We start from the raw sequence: 20,425 nt of genomic DNA on the forward strand, positions 1-20,425 counted from the left end.
ACACACACACACACACACACACACACACACACACACACACACACACACACACACACACACACACACACACACCCCAAATGTCACAGGTCACCTGTACTGGCTTTGGCACCATATGGCTAAGGGACTCAAGGGCCCAAGGCTGCCTGCTGTCCCAAAGCCCCTCCTGATCCATTTTTACCTTAACAAGCACCCTGGATAGGCTGAACTTGGAGATGGCTCTGCAGAAGTGTGGCAGGAGGGACTTAGGGCAAGACTTGGACTTACGGCAGTTTGCAGACCAGAGGGATGAACTTGGCCTGGCCGAGTAAGTATACCAGTTTTTCATCTTCGGCATTAATATATGATTGGTTAGGGCTGGGGCAGTTCTATGAGAGGCCAAATTGAACAGTATCAACTCTTAAATGCTACACACATGCCTCAAGGTAATAGCATGATGTAGACCAGCACAGCACCGGGACCACACAAAATCCATTCAGGAGAGGGTCCAGGGGCTGCAGTAGCTCCAAGGATGAGGGTCCCTAACCTGAGGTCCATGGAGATGAAAGCATGGGCCTCATGTGTGTGTGTGTGTGTGTGTGTGTGTGTGTGTGTGTGTGTGTGTGTGTGTGTGTGTGTGCGCGCACGCGCGCGTGTGTGTGTGTGCGTGCGTGCACACACATGCACATGCACGTGCACATGCACACTTGTACATGCACACAGATGTCACTGAAGACTGGCCACAGCTTGCATCCAATGCTCAGTGTTATGTACAAGTACCACCAGCCAAAGTAAAAACCACACCCAGGTGCCTGGGCACCCTGAGGAGTCCTGGCAGGGCAAAGCAGGGGTAGCAGCAGGCTCCCTAATCAGGTGTGCCCATCCATGAATGCAGGGCATTCTCCTTTATGTCAGTTCCTTCCTGCTGCCAGCCTTGGAACCTGGCCCAGCCCGCTGGGCAGGGCCTGGTATCTGCAGATGGAGAAGCCGGCTCAACAGGCTGGTGGCCTGGCCCTTCCCTGGGGAATCTCCTCACCCAGCAGTCACTGTGGGCCACCCAGGCAGAGCGCAGATACCCACAACCTTTCCCTGGTGTCACTTCATCCTGGCCAGGCTTTGGGCCTAACCCCAAGCTTCAGGTCCTCTTCCCATCCAGTCTCTGCTGCCTTTCAGGCCCGCCACACTCTGCCTCCTCCAGGATGAACACTCACCAGCTTGCTCTCCCTCCATGGACCCTGGAGCTGCACAGGCTCACATATCAGTGCTTCAGGCTCTGCTCCTCCACGCTCTCTGGACCCTGGTCTCTGCCCTGCCTCAGAAGTACCTTGTGAGTCACGCACACCCATTTTATGCCTGGAACACAGCCCATAGCCAGCCACTTGGTGGACAGGAATGGTCACACTAGATTGACTTCATTCTATGCATCTTCAGGGGTAGTCATTTTGAGAGCTACAGTTTAGGTTCCTGTGAGATGACACTTGACATAAGAAACTCAAATCTGGTCATCCTAGTTACTCAGGAGGCTGAGATCAGAGGATCCTGATTCAAAGCTAGCCTAAGTAGGAAAGTCCAGATGACTTATCTCCAATTCATCACCAAAAGGCCAAAAAAGCCAGATGTGGAAGTGTTGTTCAAGTAGCAAAGCACCAGCCTTGAGTGAAAAAGCTAAGGGACAACAACCAGGCCCTGAGTTCAAGTCCCAGGACCAATACCAAACAAACACTCCTCAATTTTAACAAGATAGGACACCAACCCCAAATGGTAACCACAGAAGGAACTGGAGGCAGAGTGCTGAGGGAGGGTTTCGAGCTCTCTGTAAGTTTTGCAAAACTTTTCTGTAAACCTACAACTTCTCTAAATAAAATCTAATAAGAAAACAAATAGGGCAAATAAACAACTCTGGCCTACGCTAAGATCTCTGGTTCTTTCTCCTAATGAATCCATCAGAAGCTACAAATCCCCTCCCCTGGCCCTGTCACTTCCGCTGGACACCCCAGGCCTGATGTTTGTCCGGCTGATGACAGGAGAGAGAACTAAGTGGTTCTAGCCAGAGGCTCAGAGCACCCCGGGTCCTGACCACTATTTCCCATGAGCTGGGAAATGGCTCTAGTGTTGGAAGTCGGGAAAACAAGGCAGTGTCCAGTTGAGTTTTGCAATTTAAAAATATGAGACTGTGGTCAGGCACCGATGGCTCACATCTGTAATCCTAGCTACTCTGGAAGCTGAGATCTAAGAATTCAGGTTTGAAGCCAGGCCAGGCAGTAAAGTCCGTGAGACTCATTTCCAAGTAACTGCCAGTAAGCCAGAAGTAATACAGTGGTTCAAGTGGTAGAGCGCTAGCCTTACGCTCAAAGAGGCTCAAGGACAGAGTCCAGGCCCTGAGTTCAAGCCCCACAACCAACAACAATAACAAAAAATATATATGAGACTCCATCTCAGGAGGAAAGTTAAGGCCTCAGATAGCCGTGAGGGCCACAGGGAGGTGATTATTTAGAGTCCAAAGAGCCCCTGAGAGAGAAAAACACAGGACAGAGAACCCCAGGATGAGGGACAGATGGGGCAAAACAAAACTGGGTGTGATGGTGGGGATTCACCCAGAGCCTCAATTTCCTATGGGTTTGGCATGGAAGGAATTGTGTGTTGGGGGGGGGGGGGAAGGAGATGGAGGCTGGGCCTCCATTTCTGAAGGTGGAAGTTGGTTGCAGAAGTTGTGGGCAGGGCTTGGGAGCCGGCCAGATGAAAGGGAAAAGCAGTACAGAGCAGGGCAGAGCAAGCACAAGACCCTGAGTTCAAATCTCAGTATTGCTTTTCCCCCACCCACCCCCAAAACAAAACCTGCCAAGAAAAGGATAATTTCTCTCAAGCCCTTTCAGGACCAGCCACTGGCTGGCGCCAGGTTGCTATGACATTAGAGCTCAGTGAAGGAATTGAATGGTTTTGGGGGGGTGGAGAGGAGGCTGCTGTAAATATTTACAGGCAGGCAAGCACTACACATCTGGACAGAGCACACAGCAGAGAAAAGCAAGAAAGGATCCAAGCCAGCTGGGGAAGTGACTTTGCTCCATGCAACTCTGCACCGTGGAGCTGGTAAAAATGTTACAGACCTGCAGTAACCAATGCAGAACAGCATCCAGGATAGCTGTCAGTCAAAGAAAGCAGGTTGCAGGGCTGAGCAAATCATGCAGTAATACTAGCCATATCAAACTGTTACATTTTACAGCTTGTATTTACTGACAAAGCTATCCCCAGCCCCTCAAGTGTTGGCCAAAGTGCTTTTCAATAAGTAGCCAGAAGCAGGCCAACCAATTCAGTGATTGCTTTCCCCAGCTTCTATCTACTTCCTCGACACAAGAGGAGGTCCATAATGAGTACGAGGTGGCTGTGGTCATGCTCCAAAACAACAACAGGGGCAAGCAGGCGCAGTGAGGATCCTCCGACACTGTGCCTGTCAACCAGGAGGTGCAAACGTGGGGCTTCCTTGTAACTTCTCTGAGAAGGAAGTACATGTCTGTACCTTCCTGCGCATGTCTCCAACCTGCTTGCTGGTCCCCCATTCAGGGTAGCCAGGCCTACATCCCGCAGCCTATCACACATCTGGAAAAGCCATCAAATTGAAGGTCCAGGGGCTCATTCTAGTCACTACCTTGAGTGGGTGAGACCGGAGGAAGGTGGAGGATTTTTATACCACCACCACCACCACCACTCCCTCACCCCCCCTACCTCCCTACTGGTAAATTCCACCTCGCCCTCCTCTCCCCTCCCCTCTCTGGTCCTGTGCTGGTGCTCTAAGCCTCTCTAGATGGCAGGGCTGGGCTTCACTCACTCCCAGACACAGGGGGTGCCGGGGGGGGGGGGCAGAAAAGACATCTCAAGCACAAGGTCCTGAGTTCAAAACCCCAGTACTGTTCAACCCATCCTCTCCCTCAAAGACCTACCCAGTGCCTCTGAGGAGTTTGAGAAGGGCAGCCAGGGCAGGGAAAGGCAGTGGAGGGGGCAGAGTTTGAAGCAGATCATAAGAAGGTGAGGGCTGTATTTGGCAGAGAGGAAGCAGTGTCTCCTGGGAGAGCTGGAAGCCCGCAGGCAGGCAGTAGACAGGTGACTGGCTGGCCCTGCTCCGGATAGAAGGAGATGGGGAGGGGGCATGGTTCGGTGGGGGTGGGTGTACAGGAAGCAGTACTCCCAGATGTATTCTGATTTGGAGGGGGACTCCAGAGGGTGCAGGGAAATCACCTTCCCCGCTCTCCTCTGACTATTTGCATCCCAGTTTTCCTTGGTGATCATTAACCAAGCTTTATCCATTGGGCCTAGGGGGAGGGAGGCCTAGTGGAAGGAGGGGTGCAGTGACCATCAACCAATAAACTAGTGGATTAGCCATTTTAAGTAATCATTACCCAAAGATCACACTACACAGGCCAGGAGGAAAGATGTGGAGGCAAGGAGCTGGGAGGTGGAACTGGCAGAGGGAAGGGGAGGGCGCTGGGGGTGGGGGGGCAGGTCTAGTGGGGGCAGGGCAGATGGCCCCACCGCCAATTTGGGCCTGGTGGGCGCAGCCTGTGGTGAGCGGGGCTGGTGGTCTGGTGAAAAGTACCCTGTGGACAAAGCCCTGTGTAGGGGCGGGCCCTGGTTAAGGGGCGTGGCCTGGCATAAGGGGCAGGGTCTAGTGGACAGGGACCTCCCCCTCACCCCCCCTCCCCACCCTAAAGGATTTAAGACTTTACCCACCCTGTCCCTTGCAGTCAGCTCCTTCTGGATGCAAGAACTTTCTAATCCTCATTTTCCTCTAAAATTGAGGTGGTGCTGCCTTCAAATCCTGTGTAGTTCCCCAGCTTTCCTCTGAGGTCCCTGCTTAAGCAGAGGCCTCTCCAGTGTATCTGCCCTGTGTGCATCAGTGCTTGGTGCCCAGTAGGTTTCAATAAGCATCCAATAGCTGTGCAACTAAGGGCACCCTGCCTTCTTCTGCCTGCCCCGGGCTATGGGATACACTGCAAAATTAATTCTCCCCTCTGATAGTGAGGATGGACTGACCATATTATCCTGCTAACTAGTGACACATTTCACCATGTTTGAATGCAGCCAAGGATTACAAAGCCCAGTGGCTAACATGACATGAGGTCAAACTTCCAGCATTGAACACCGGTGTTTCCCTAAGGGCTGAAGCAAAATGCATTCTTAAAAAAAAAAAAAAAATCCAAGGAGTAGATCCCTCTAAATCAGCCCCCTGAAAAACACACAGAATAGAGCCTGGAGGTGAAGATAGTAACTCAACCTTCTTGAGCTTCCAGAAGGCTGCAGGCTGGCCCCACACTGGCCTTGGATGCTGACTAGGTCCACCTAGAACCTGGTAGGGCCAAGAAAGAAGACTTTGCAGAGTCAGTAGGTGGCAAGGGGGTGGGGTTTGGAGGCTTCTCATCCCCATTGCCCCCCAACCCCCACCCCTTCTTGCCCAGAAAGCCCAGCTGCCATGGTGGAAAAGGGCTAAGGGAAGGGAGGAACCTGGGAAAAGTGGATAAGCAAACTGAGTGCATAATTAAGATAATGAGTTGGGGGGGCTGGGAAGTTGGCTCAGTGGTAGAGCGCTTGCCTTGCATGCCTGAGGCCCTGGGTTTGATTCCTCAGCACCACATAAGAAAAAAGCTGGAAGTGGAGCTGTAGCTCAAGTGGTAGAACCCTAGCCTTGAGCTGAAGAGCTGAGGGACAGTGCCCGGGCCCAGAGTTCAGGCCCCACGACCAGACCCCAAAAAAAAAAAAAAAAGATAATGAGTTGGGCTGCAGGACCTGGGTGGAGCCTCCAGGGGAGACTCAGTCGGTGGTGGTGATCCTTGTGCTTTCTGCTACCTTTTCTGCACTCAGGAGACAGCTCTGAAGGAGCCATAATCCCCCACAGGAATGCAAGACCCAGAGTCCATGGCCAGTTCCCCTGTTCCCCCCCAGCTCAGGTGCCCAGGCCGCCTCTCTGACAGAGACAGCATGTCTAGCTTTGTGGGCGCAAGTATGCAGGAAGGCCCTGTCTGTCCTTTCCTTTCAGCAGCCGTCACCCATGGTGGCCTTGGCCAGGCTCTGGAGATTCCATGGGTCAGGTGTCCCTGGGCCTCCGACGGACTTCCTTTCTTACTTCCCCATTGTCTCCACACCTTCCTGTGTGCTGAGTTCTGCCCCTTCCCTGTCCATTCTGCCAACCACAGCCATCTGGCTGCATGAAGACACATCCTTAAGTGGGGCCCATAGACCTTGCACCCCACAGGCCCTCCCTTTGCTTCCCAGCCACCAGGAGATGAACAGTTTGTCCCACCCCACTCTCCCATCACCATGTGTGCGGCCTCACACAGGCTCAGGGCAACTGGTCCCAGGGACAGAGGCTGGAGCCTGCAGGACTGCCAGCCAGCCTGAAGATGTCCCAGTGACCTGCAAGTTGTCTCAGAGGTGAGATGTGCCTTCCTGCTCAGGGACCAGAAGCTGTCCAGCACCTCTGTACCCACTTCCCTCAGTTTCCTCCCTTCTGTCTTCTGGAGTCCAGATGGATGCCATTTCCTCCAGGAAACCGCGACCCCCAGCAGCAATGGATCTCATTGAGGAGAATTCTCCCAGGGGATAATGTCTGGGGACATTTTTAACTGTCACCCTAGGAGAAGAGGTGAGGGCATGGCTAATGGCTTCTAAGTGTATAAAGCCAGGAATGTTGATAAGCTCCCAAACCCCCTGTAAGTGAAGAACTGGCCTACAACAAAGTTGTTTGCTCTAAGATGTCAGTCACAGCAAGATTGATATGCCAGCCTTGGGCCACCATGCCCTGTGACATACATCCACCCTTCTCTGCTACACCCCATTGCCACCCAAGCTTTAACTATAAAGTCACTGGCCAAGTTCCATGCGCTCAAGTTTTAGGGTGTGAGTAAACGAATGCAAGTCTCTGTTCATGACTGATACAGACTATGACAGGGCACCTGAGTTCAGAGACGAGTCAAGCTCAGAGACAGAGTCAAGTTCAGAGACAGAATCCAATTCAGAGATGGAGTCAAGTTCAGAGATGGAGTCATGGTCAGAGACTGAGCACAGTGCTAGTTAGCAGGGCTGCCGGGTGAGTTAGTGTTTGGGGTACCAGGCTCAGCTTGGGGAAACTGAGAAGACACCACATGGCAGTTCTTACAGAAGTATGCTTTATGACAATGAGTTACACTTGGAAAACCTGTTCGAAGGCTAAATTTTATGTTTTATCTATTTTACCACCATAACAAAACAGCCAACAAAGCAAAGCAAAATACCACGGCACATCTACCTCTCCCACAGGAAGCTTCTGGGTGTTAACTGTCCCCCATAGCACACACTGGGCCCAGGGGACAGCACAATATCCTACACTAGAACCAAGAATGAATTCTTCCAACCGATCCTTCTGGAATATTCCAACCTAGACTCAGAACGGTGACTTCTCTCCAAAATTCTTCAGCAACCCCGCACCCTAGCATGAAGCAACAGGCCAGAACTGGGTCAGTGGACGTGGATTAATAAGAATATAAACAGAACAAGCAGCTTGCCATGTCTCTAAGCTGATTGACTTCCTGTGTCCCCCACTCCCAGGACAGGGAGCAAGGCAAATGTAGGGGCAAAACTGCATGTTGGGCAGGGACCCTGGATCTGTCACCACACTGCCCTACCCTGGAAGCCACTGACCCTAGCGGGAGCCCAGACCACAGGCCTGCCTCCCATCCCCACCTTCTTACGTAACCCCAGGCCTGGATGGCCCAGAACTTGGCCGTGGCCCTCAGCAAGGACCAGCGGGCCTTGAGTTTTCATCCTCCTCCACTTGATCATATCCACTGATCCTCATTAACACACGGTCCATGCCCACCACACTCAAAGAACCCCTGTCCCAAGCTGGGTGCTGGTGCTCACACCTGTAATCCTGATCACTCAGGAAGCTGAGATCTGAGGATCACGGTTCAAAGCTGGCCTGGACAGGAAAGTCCATGAGACACTGTGTGCACACACACACACACACACACACACGCGCGCGCGCATACACACACACACGCACACACACACACATAATCTTAAGGGGTGATGTTCATCCAGACAAAATGCCCCTGCTTGAGGCTCCGGTCTACACCATCAGGAACACTGGGATGATTCTGGGCTTACATCAAGGTCAGGAGGCAGAACACTTGCCCTGATAAAACCTCGCTTAGAGATGCTGAGCGGGGAGGGAGCTAAACTTCGGGTCCCGCATTGGGAGACACTCCGCATCTGTGATTTTCTCTCTCATCTACAGGTGCCTCCCTTACCATGCTGTGTCATCTCATCAATGTCCAGACGAGGAGCCCAAATGGAGCCTCAAACAGTGGCCCAGGTCCCCGGTTGCTGGTGTCACCAGATACTAAGGAGCACTGACTCACATGGGTACTTTTCCACGGCTGAGGCCCAGTCACCCAGCCGAGTCCTAGTGATGGTGGCGGTGATAAGAAGGGCAGTGCCCCGGAATGCACTGACCCCACCCATGGCTCAGGTCGCGGCCTCCCTCATTCCAGAAGCACGCCCACACAGGGCTGGGGTGGGGGAAGGGGTGCAGCAGGAAGCACTGTCTCAGACACACAGGAGAAGGCACCACCAGCTTAGTTTTTCAGGTAAAAGCACTATCGCTGCTCTTTACCTGCCCTGACTCCTTCTTCAACTTTCCCAAGCAGCTTTGAAAACTCTTACCCATCCTTCAAGGCCCAACTTCTCAAGTACCCTCCTGTAACTCTGAGACTCAGCAAGTGCACGCCAACCCTTATTTTGGCAATCCATAAATGCATGGAAAAAGAAGTTTGGGGCCAGTGGCAGGGCAGTCCCCCATGGATTCCCCCGGACTCTTCCATTGCTTTCTGGGTCAGCCATGTGCTTGGCTCAGGAACTGCTTCTCTGGTCGTTAAGTCCAGGGAGCCTCATCCCTTCCTAGCCATGCAGACCTGGAGGGGCAGGGGGGAGCAGAGACCTGGCTCTGACTAACTTGAATCTAGCCAGGATCAGCAACAGCTCTACCTCCACCAGTCATCCTTAAACCCTTGTCCTTCTCAGAGTCTGGACAATGAGTAAGGGTGGAGTGGACCGATCTATTTACTCTGTACCTTAACACACTTACCTAACACAACCTACTTCCTAACATGGAGAAGAGCTGACAAGCCAGATTTTAAACATAATTAAAAATATATCAGAAAGCCAGGCGCCAGGGGTTCACACCTGTAATCCTAGCTATTCAGGAGGCTAAGATTTGAAGATAGGGGTTCAAAGCCATTTCAGGAAGGAAAATCTGTGAGACTCTTATCTCCAATTAACTACCAGAAAACCAGAGGTGGAGCTGTGGCTCAAAGTGGTAGAAGGCAAGCCTTGAGCAAAAAAGTTCAAGGACAGCATTCAAGGTCCTGCATTCAAGCTCTAGGACTGACAATAAATATATATTTTATATATATTATATATATTATAGTATACATATATATATATATATATATATTTCAGATACAAGAAAGGCTATGGAAGATGAAGCAGAGAATACAGCTCCCACCAAAGCTTATCCTAGCCTGACAACCACCCCCTCCTCCCGCCACCGCAGGCCTCTGTGGGGTCCGCACTGAGCCCACCAGAACTGAAAGCCAGCAGGGGTCCTCCACTAGGGAATAGAGCCCACCAGCAGCGGGACTCTCAAGTCCTGGCTGAGTTTGAAGATCTCCTCCTGAGCAGGGTAGGCAGCACCAGGGCAGGGCTGCGGAGCTATCTGCACTCTTGCACCGCTTCCCTTCTGCCCAGCTTTGGGTGACACTGTATGCCTCCAGCCCTGTCCCCTCCCCGCACCATAGGGTGGCCTTCTCCTTACACAGAAACTGAGGCGTGCACAAAAGCCCTGTTCTCATGAAGCGCCGATTTGTGTGTGCTTGTATCAGGGCTTGAGCTCAGAGTCTAGGCACTGTCCCAGAGCTTTTTCGTTCAAGGTTGGTGCTCTACCACTTGAGCCACAGCTCCACTTCCGCTTTTTATTTGCTGGTTAATTGGAGGGGTCACAACCCAACTGAGAAGCCAGGTGTTCTCTGACTCTGTCTGTCTGTCTGTCTGTCTGCCTGCCTGCCTGCCTGTCTGTCTGTCTCTCTCTCTTTCTCTCTCTCTCTCTCTCACACACACACACACACACACACACACACACACACACACAAGAGTCATCTCAGTTTTGTCTTTCAGAACACAGATTCCTTTGGATATCTCAGAAAACCATACAGCTCTGAGTGGCAGAGGCTCCCCCCTGTAATTCCAGCTACTCAGGAGGCTGAAATCTATGGACCACAGTTCAAAGACAGCCTGGGCAGGAAAATCCCACCCAAAAGCCAAAAGTTGAGCTGTTGACTCATGTGGTAGAGCACCAGCCTTGAGTGAAAAGGGTCAGTGTCAGCACCTAAGCTCTAAATTCAAGCCCTCATACCAACACACACACACACACACACACACACACACACACACACACGCAGAGAAATACAGATTCTCTCCTCCCTGAGTTGCGTGCGAGGAAACTGAGGCAAGCAAAGCAAATTCTTTGCCTGAGCTGTGACCTCCACATGGCATTGAGAGAACCAAGCCAAGCAGACCAGTGTTTCCAAAAGCAATCCTGGGGAACAGGTCAGGATAGCCCTCACTGGGCACCATGCTCAGCACCCACTCTCCTTGGCCTGACAGGAAGTGGAGGGAGGGTACAGAAAGCCCACCTTCTGGCTGGAAAAGCACCCAGGATCCTGGCTCAGAGAGCCGGAAAGGACTCGGTAGAGTGGTGTTGGGTCCTGTCTGGTCTGACTTTTCAGTGACCTTCCTGAAAAGGCAGGGGCCTGGTAGCCAGAAAGTGCTCTATTGTTTCCAGTTTATGTCCCCCAGTCCAGGGAGCCCCTTTTGTGCCAGGTCAGCGCTAAGGCTACCTGCAGGGGAGCTGGTGGGTTCTGGGCCCAACTTCCTAAGGGAATTTGACTCCTCCAGGAGGTGCCCACTGTACTAGAGGTGCCTGCTCTCTCTCTCCTTGTGCCCTGCACTCAGGAGAACCATGGGAAGGGGCGAGGGGGGGGGGGAGGGAGTTCCTGCAGATGAAGGTAGACATGGAAGTGCAGAAGAAGTCCTATGGTCCAGAAGGATGAGTCCAACACTGGCAAACTCCACCAGCACTAACCACTGGAAGAGCTCTTCACCACCACCGACTTAACCTGAGTCTCCTTTCCATGGTCCTGCACCTCCCACCTCCCTCTACTGGTACCCCAGATTCACCCCACTTCTTCTCTACCCCTGGAGAAAGGGGCTTTCTCCATCATCCCCCCACCCCGTGCATCTCCCCGCGGAGCTGAGCCCTCCCCAGCCTAAGGAGGGGGGGGTGATGCCCTTTCTGCACCCCTTAGAGCCAGAGCAAATTGAGGGGTCCCCGCCAACCATTCTCCCCTCCTCTCTCAGGGAGGCAATCACCCAGAGCTCAGCCCTGAGCAAGGTGGGGAAGGTGGAGGCTGGGGAAGGGGGGGAGATGGAGGCCCAGGAGGTGGAGGCCAGGGACAGGTGAGGGAGGGAGGCCTGGGAGATGGAGGCCAGGGGCGCGAACTACCTCCACCCCCCACTCTGCCTTGTCTCCCTTCTGGGTGGGTTTGGCAAGAGTCGGAAGACGCAAACTTCCCTTAAGAAAACCTCCAGCCACACTATCTCCATCCAAGCATTTGTTTTTAAATGGTTGGGGGCTCCGAACTGCGCCCCATAGTAACGGGGAGCCGGGGCGCGGCTAACTTCCCCGGACGGGGCGCGGGGATGGGGATGGGGCGCGTGGAGAGGGCACGTGGACGGGGCGCGGGGACGGGGTGCAGGAACGAGGAAGGGGTATGGGGACGGGGTGCGGGAACAGGGGTCCAAGCAGGGTCCGCCCTCGGTCACCTTGTCGGGGTCTCGCGTCCTGGGGCGCAGGGACGGGCGCTGCTCCGAGGCGGCCTGGGCCCGGGCACCTGGCCGGCGGCCGCGCCTCCCTCCGGGTCCCGCCCAGGGCCCGCCTGGGTCCGCCCCGTTGGGGAGCCGGGCGGGGCGCTGCCCGGGGAGGAGCCGAGCGCAGTGGGCGGTAGGGGCCCTGAACCCCAGCTGCATCTCCAGGGCCACCGCCTCCTGGCCCGGGCACCCGCCTGTCTCCAGCAGCAAGAGGCGGCCCGCCCACCCAGGCCCTTCTGCCCCTGCCCCTCCACCCCTGCAGCCCACAGCCGGCCCTTCCCCCTCCCCACACCCCTGCAGCCCACACCCGGCCCTTCCCCTCCACCCCACACCCCTGCAGCCCACACCCGGCCCTGCCCCTCCACCCCTGCAGCCCACACCCGGCCCTTCTCCCTCCCCACACCCCTGCAGCCCACACCCGGGGCTCTTCTCCACCCCACACCCCTGCAGCCCACACCTGGCCCTCCCCCCCCCCACACCCCTGCAGCCCACACCCGGCCCTTCCCCTCCCCCCACACCCCTGCAGCCCACACCTGGCCCTTCCCCTCCCCCCACACCCCTGCAGCCCACACCCGGCCCTTCCCCTCCCCCCACACCCCTGCAGCCCACACCTGGCCCTTCCCCTCCCCCCACACCCCTGCAGCCCACACCCGGCCCTTCCCCTCCCCAACCCCTGCAGCCCACACCCGACCCTTCCCTTCCACCCCACACCCTTGCAGCCCACACCTGGCCCTCCCCCCCACACCCCTGCAGCCCACACCCGGCCCTTCCCCTCCCCAACCCCTGCAGCCCACACCCGACCCTTCCCTTCCACCCCACACCCTTGCAGCCCACACCTGGCCCTCCCCCCCACACCCCTGCAGCCCACACCCGGCCCTTCCCCTCCCCCCCACACCCCTGCAGCCCACACCCGGCCCTTCCCCTCCCCCCCACACCCCTGCAGCCCACACCCGGCCCTTCCCCTCCCCCCCACACCCCTGCAGCCCACACCTGGCCCTTCCCCCCCAACCCCTGCAGCCTACACCCGACCCTTCCCCTCCACCCCACACCCTTGCAGCCCACACCTGGCCATTCCCCCCCACATCCCTGCAGCCCACACCTGGCCCTTCCCCCCCACACCCCTGCAGCCCACACCTGGCCCTTCTACCCCCCCCCACCCCTGCAGCCCACACCTGGCCCTTCTACCCCCCCACCCCTGCAGCCTACAACCGGCTCTTCTCTCCCCACTCCCCCCTGCAGCCCACACCTAGCCTTCCTCCCCCTTACCCCTCCCCTCTGCAGCCTATATCTGCCCCCCCACACACACACCCTACCAGCAACCCAGATAGGGCTACTCCAGGTACAGAAGGAGAGGGCCAGCTTACGCCTCCTCTTACCCCCTCCACAGGAGCTGGAGATCCTTCCCTGGGACAAAGGCCCTCTGTCTCCTGAGCTGCCCCTGCCTTGCTCCGTTTGGGGGATTCATAGACTGTGGGAACAGAACAAACCTGGGTGTCCAGGCACCTGGCCAAGATCCCCACAGGTGGGATCTTGGGCTCTGCTTTGCCCCTTGGCACTTTCCCTGTTGGCAGCAAAAGGGTTGGAGTGGACGATCTAAAGCCCTCTTCAGGCATCCTGAGTTTGGCTCTGGCACCTTCCTAACTTCTGTGGCTGTAGTGGTGCATGCACATATGTTCATGAGTATAGTGTGTATCTGTGTGTGCATGCGTGCATGCATACATTTCTGAGTACATGTATCTGCACATTTATGTGCGCATATGCATGTGCCTTTGAGCGCATACATGTTATGTCTGAGTGTACACACGTGTGTGTGTGTTTTATGTTTGTGTGTACTCCTTACAAGGGAAGTGGTAGTCATGCAGGTATGCATACATACATACATGCAGGCAGGCAAGTCACTGTCCCCTGCAGAGCAGAGTGAGAGTGAGCACTGAGTTCCAAATTCCACTTGGCCTTGGGGACCCCCCTCACCATCCTCCAAATGGAGGTGCAGCCCCACCTTCTTTCCCAAGGTATTAGGGGTCCTCACAAGACAGCAGACATAAGGGGTGTGGGCTTTCTGACACCTGATACCAGGGCAGAGATGGGTTTTAGAGACAGAAGAGGTCATGTGCCTGTGCTGGGGTGTTCTGTAGGGTGCTGGGATATTCTGGGATGCTATGGGGGTATTCTAGGGTATGCTAGGGTACTCTCTGTGCAGCAAGGCCTAGGGCTGGTTCACCTCCCCTCCTGCAGAAGCAGCATACAGCTTAGATGTGCACCCCCACTCTGCAGCCATGCACCCTGCCACGCAACCCCATCCCATCAGAGCTGTGCACTCTGATGTAAAGACTAAAGATGGCCCAGGAGTAGCCAAGATACCCAGAGGGCCCAGACCCCTGTGGCATCCTGGCCCAGACAGGGTCCTGAAGGCAGCCGGGACCTTCAGGTGCTGAGGGCGGCCCCTGCTTGCAAAGGGAAAAGCAGGCACTGGGCTGGGAGTCAGAGAGCCCCGCTCACCAGAGAACTGATGGGCTTGGGGGAGGCTGTGCCCAGCAGGCTTCAGCTCAGCACTTACCAAGACCTTTCCCACCCTCCGTTACACACACCTGTAGCACTGGTGACTCACAGTGGCCTCGGTTTTCTCTCTAGCCTCAGATTGCCCCAAAATGTTCTCTGTGCACTTTTCATTGCTGTAACAAAAGAACCAAAGCAGGGAAGTTTATGAGTTTCCTGGCCCACAGTGGCTCACACCTAAAATCCCAGCTACTCCAAAGGCAGAGAGCTGGATGAGGTTTGAGGCCAGCCCTGGCAAAACATCCGTGAGACGCCGTCTCCATCAGTAAGCTGGGTATAGTGGTATATATCTGCCATCACAGCTAAGTGGGAGGATCATGGTCTGAGGCTGGCCAAGGAGCAAAAACTCACCACCTTTTCTGAACAATAGCTAAAGCAAAACAGGGCTGGAGGCATGGTTCAGGCGGTAGAGCACCTGTCACACAAGCATGAGGCCTTGAGTTCAAACTCCAGTACCACAGGCTTGGAGGCTAGAGGACTAGGCTATCCCACTGATTTGGCCTCCAGTGGGGGCCTCATGGCCATTGAGGTCACAGTGGCCAGGGCATTGCTAGAGGCCGTCATGGTGAGGCAGGAAGCCAGGGAGACATTCAGAGGTCAGAATCACTGTCTTCTAACAACCACTCTCAGAAACTAACCAGTACCTCAGGAGACAACATGAACCACTCCCAGAGAAGCACTTAGTACTGAATCCCCCCACCAGGTCCCTGACATCCCCGCCCTGTCACACTGAGGACCAACCTTCCTATGCACAAACTGTGTGTGTGTGTGTGTGTGTGTGTGTGTGAGGGGGTGTCACACTCAGCTGATCTCACACTACAGCAGCCTCAACAAGATACACCAGTCTGGAGTCCTTGGTCAAGGCTGGGTATTAGTCCCTGGGGCTAGGCTCAAGTCCTTCTTTAAGATGCTTGAGTTTTTCCTTTTTAATGTTAAGACAAAGTCTGAAGATGTAGCCCAGGCTGGTACATAGTTTGTGATTCTGCTGCCTCAGCCTCTTGAACACAGGGATTACAGGTGTATACTGCCACTTTGGGCCAGCTTCTCTGGGAACTCTGATGTGCAGGGAGTCTAGCTACCTTGGCCTGTTTGATTGTTGGACCACGTGGACAGCTGAGGCCCATCTGCTTCCTCTGCCCTCTCCACAGTACCCTGGGTTGGGTCCAGCATCTGCTGGAATACATATACAAATAACGAAGTTGAACCCCACGGCTCCTTCTAATGCATAGTAATGGCAAGTGGATTTTCCCAGCAGCCACAACTGCACTCACTGAATTACAGCTATTGTTGATGCTGCTGGCTGCTTTCTGGGCGTCTCCTTCTTCCCAGCCTGGGCTGAGGTCAGCTCAGGAAATGGACAGGAAGCTATTCTCTTGGGACAGCCTCTTTTTCAGGACTGGTCTGGTCCAGTGAGCCCAGAGCTCTCCCCAGGTTCCCAGCTCCCTCACAGTCCCCAGGTACTAGCGTTCATCAACCCTGGACATAATCCATGCTCATCTCTGCTTCAAGAACTGCAAAAATATTCATCCCCTCCCACTCAGTACCCTTCACTGAGAACCAAGGAAATAGTCCTCACAATAGGACAAGTGTTATGGAAACAACCCAGATGCTTCACTGCGGATGAATGGATCCAAAAATTGTAGTACCTATATACAATGGAATAGTATGCAGCCATTAGAAAGGACAGATTAATGGCATTTGCAGGGAAATGGATGGAACTAGAACAAATCATGTTGAGCGAGGTAAGCCAAGATCAGCAAACAGCACATGGTCTCCCTGATGTGTGGATATTAAATGCAAAATGCAAGGAGATATGACAAAGTAAACAGGACTCAAGAAACAAAGAACCTCTACTTAATTTGTCGTATCATTTCTAGATGACTCCATGTTCTTGACCTCATATACGGTATATACATGTGCACTCTGAGGGAAGCTAGGAAGAGGGCACAGAATCAGAGGGAAATAGGGAGAAAATACAACATAGGGGCCCATCAGCTACACTGGACATTGATGAAAATGAACTAGGCAACTCAAGGGCAGAAATGGGAGGGAGGGAATGAGAGAGAAAGAGGGAACAACTTACACTAAGCCAAAGGAAAGAAATGTACATATTACCCTATTTGGAAGAAATAGTTGTATTGCCAAAATTTGTAGAGTTCACAAGCTTTGGAGACCATGATAATGCCAATTCACCTTGTGAAGGTTAAAATGTGTTTGTGACTTTAACCATCACTATCCCACAACATTGCGAAATTTGTTCAATTTAGGTAATCACAATAAAATTTTTAAAATAAAAAAAAATTTAAAAAGGACAAAGTTATAGCCTGATGTGGAACATGGACACACAAGGCAAAGAGTCCATCTCTGAGGCCAGTGAGAAGCAGTGCACATTGAAAGCTAATGGGAGGCCGCTGCAGCCCAGCAGAGCAACTGGGTACCAGGCGGGTGGAGCACCGAATTCCACTGACATGAGCCCAGCTATGGGAAAATGGAAACACCTGTTCAAATAGGCGTCAGGCATGATGGGTGGTACTTTAAAATTTTCTTAATAATCTTTGTGCAATAAATATTTGATGCAATGTAATAATTTATATTATCAGTTGAGTCCAGGGGAGGCCCTGGAATACACCTGCTCACGTAAGCATAGCTTTGAAAGCCAAGCATTGCTGGTCATGCCTGCAATCCTAGCTACTCAAGAGGCCAAGATCTGAAGACAGAGGTTCGAAGCAGGAAAGGAAAGTCATGAGACTCTTATTACCTTCAATGAACCACCAAAATGTGTGAAGTAGAACTGTGCCTCAAGTGGTAAAAAGCATTGGCCTTGAGCACAAAAGCTCAGGGACAGTGCCCAGGCTTTGAGTTCATGTCCCAGTATTGGCACGCACCCCCCAAAAAAATCCCTCTGGATGCCAAGACACCAATTGGGGCTTCTTCCTCCCATTTCCACAGTGTCCCTTGTGTCCCTCTATGCCTCCCTGACATGCCCTGGCCACCAAGGGCCAAATCCATGCCATGGGCAGATCATAAATTCCTACCCACAGATGAAGAACCAAGACCAGAAGAGCAGAAGCCAGTTTTCTCCCCCCCCCCCACCTACCTCCCCACTCCCAGGCCCTTGGGGACCCATCACCTTCTACCTCCTGTGAACTCAGTTCCTCTGTGATCACCAGTAAGTAAAGTCAGCACCTCACACACCTATAAGTCAAACTCACACACAGGCTAGGGCGGTGCGCTGAAGCAGTGGCTGATGAGTGGCAGTCTAAGAGTGAGTGAGCACACACCCCGCCCTGTCCCCACCTCCCCATGCTCCATCCCACCAGCCCCTTAGTCCTCCAGTAGAAGCATCCTCCCTCCTCACCCAGGCCAGTGCATTCACGCCTGTCCAGGCTGGGGAGCCCCTCCAAGCTCACACACTGGCACTGGCCAAGCCAGGACTTCAGTCAACATCCATGTTTCTTGGGTGACCTAGACCTAGACATCATGCTCTCCTTCCAGCAGTCTGTGGTCCATTCACTGCCAGCCTCCATGAGGGGCTGCTTGGGTATCTGCAGAGCACTTGCTCTCGTTGCCAGAGCCTCTGCTTATACCTTACCTGCAGGTTGTGTCCACGTGTTCCCAGAGCAGGTCAGATGTGTACAGGTGGGCCTGGCCTCACTGGGTGGGGGCAAAGGCTCCATCCAGCTCTGTTTTTCTTCATTTATTCACTCATTCATGCCTCCAAGTCTTCCTGCAAATCCCTGATGAGAATCTGCTGTGAGAGGTGCTGTGCTAAGTGCCAGGGGCCATCTCCAATCCACAATGGAACCACTTAAGATGTTTCCATTTCATGGTGGGGAAATTAATGCTAATTCAGCAGAAACTGTTTCAAATGTAAACTGCCTCCGCCCCCTGGGGCCTCCAGCACTCCTCAGGGGGCTGAGTTGTGATAATATACTTTTGCACACTTTGTGTGTGTGCGTGCACACGCATGTGTGTGTGACAATACTGGGGCTTGAACTCAGGGCCTGAGGGCTGTTCCTTAGCTTTTTCGCTTAAGGCTGGTGCTCAACCTCTTGAGCCACAGCTCCACTTATGGCTCTGTTGATTTATTGAAGACTCTCATGGACTTTCCTGCTTGGCTGAGATCTCCTCTTTGAATTGAGATCTCCACTTCCTGAGTAGCTGGGATTACAGTCATGAGCCACTGGCACCCAGCTACTTTTGTACATTTTTAAGGAATGGATGCTATACCTCTGCCCAATGCACGGTCAATTATTTGGCCGATCCCTTATGTCTGAGTAGTCAAGGATGCTTGCTTGGCCTTGGGGTTCTCATCCATGCCATTCCAAGACTTTCGTGGATAGCATCTGCTCATGTTATTGCAAGCTTGTTTCTTCTTTAAAGAATATCTGTTCAAATATTTTTCCCATTAAAATGGGCTATTTCTTTTATTCTTGAGTTCTTTATACATTCTGAACATATGTCTTTTGTCAAATATGTGATTTTTAAGTATTTCCTCCTAGCCTCTATATTGGGCTTCATTTGTAGGAAACTTTAGGCATTTTGTTTGTATTATGATTTTTTTTCTTTCATACGTACGCTTTGGTATCAAAAAACCTCCTTTCCTAACCCGAGGTTACAAATGTCTTATGAATATTCTAGAAGCCTGGTACAAGTTTTCATTTTGTACATGGGGCTGAGATCCACTTTGAGGTACGTTTTGTGTAAAATGTGAGGTTGAAAGGGGACATCCACACTCAGGCAAAAGGGACCAGGAAAAGGTCCACTCAACGTGTCTGACCACATTCAAAGCCTGGAGGCAGGCCTGGGATCTGCAGGTCTCCAGTGCTCTGGGGTAGAACACCTCATCACTCCTCGGTCTCATCTGAAATATGGCAATAAAGATGCAGGCTTAGCTGACTTACCATGAGAACTGTGGCTGCTCTGGAGACAAGGGCTGGGTGCTGCGCATCATGGACCCATTGATGGATGCACGGATGCATGGATGGATGGATGCATGCACAGAGAGATGCATGGGTGGATGGATGTAGGAAGTCCTCATGTACCACCTCCAGGAGCTGTCTCTGCAGGAGGCTGCAGGATGTATGCCTGGAGCAGTGGACAGGGTCTCGACTGCAGTTAGAGGGTCTACATTGAGATATTGGAAGAACTCAGAAGTGGGAAGAGTACCGGGAACAGGAAGGAGGACAAAGGAGGACAGCCAGAGGCTTCCTGCCATCTGGGCCGAGCTGAGCCTCTGAGCGTGCGTGCTATGCCCAGCAGGTGGCGCCTGCAAGTCTTGCTTGGTATTCTCAGAGCCCAACCCTGGGGCTGCAGGAGCCTAGGGCTCTTTGCAAGATCCCTGCCTGGAGGAGCCATAGTGGCGGCGGTGGAGCCCAAGAAGATAAGTGCTATCCCGTTTTCTGCAGAAATGCACAGGCCCAGGACCAGGCACTGTGGATGCTGCTCTTGGTCCTTGCTTTTAGCTGTGTATACTTTGTGAAACTCCATCCCAGCTTCAGGTTCCTGGAGCTGAGGCCAGTGGGTGCATAAGAGATGGTCCCATAACCTAATTCACAGTGCCCAATGTATGAATCTGAGTGGAAATTGCAAAATCCAACCAGAGACAGCCCAAGACCTCCTCTGCTCCAGGACTGCTCACCAAAGCCAAATCTGACCAAGGATGTAACAGGGCAGCCTCTGCGGACATCATGGCTGCCTATGCCCCATCACCAGGGTGCAGGTGCCCAGAAAGCAAGCAGTAACTACAGAGAAAGATAATACAAAGCCATGTGGTTCCATGCACATTTGTACCCTGGCAGTGCTGAGAAGGGGAAAACACCAGAGGGAGGACAAAAAAAAAATCACAGGACAGCAGAGTGGGCAAGGCTGTGAGCCCAGCAAGAACCAACCTAGCTGGCCTCGGCCTTCCATGACACCTGTTCCAGCTATGGGGTCTAGT

The 20,425-nt window shown here is 53.3% G+C and overlaps 1 protein-coding gene across 3 annotated transcripts in view; it reads right to left on the reverse strand.

Annotated features, from left to right (window-relative positions):
• Positions 1-11,980, reverse strand: part of Paqr5 (progestin and adipoQ receptor family member 5) — a 34,553-nt gene extending 22,573 nt beyond the window's left edge. Inside the window, exon 1 of one of the 3 annotated variants that reach the window (XM_042697496.1) lies at positions 11,884-11,980. Coding sequence is in view for 2 of the 3 variants with exons in the window: in XM_042697494.1 (XP_042553428.1) it covers positions 3,912-3,990 (79 nt within the window). In the remaining variant the exon portion in view is untranslated. Of the gene's footprint in view, positions 1-1,187; positions 1,237-3,911; positions 4,006-11,883 lie in introns of those variants that run through there. The other 2 variants (XM_042697494.1, XM_042697495.1) reach the window with 2 other exon arrangements.
• Positions 11,981-20,425: the final 8,445 nt, after the last annotated feature.

This window comes from Dipodomys spectabilis, unplaced genomic scaffold (genome assembly GCF_019054845.1).
Source record: "Dipodomys spectabilis isolate Male_0828 unplaced genomic scaffold, ASM1905484v1 ptg000219l, whole genome shotgun sequence".
NCBI lineage: Eukaryota > Metazoa > Chordata > Mammalia > Rodentia > Heteromyidae > Dipodomys > Dipodomys spectabilis.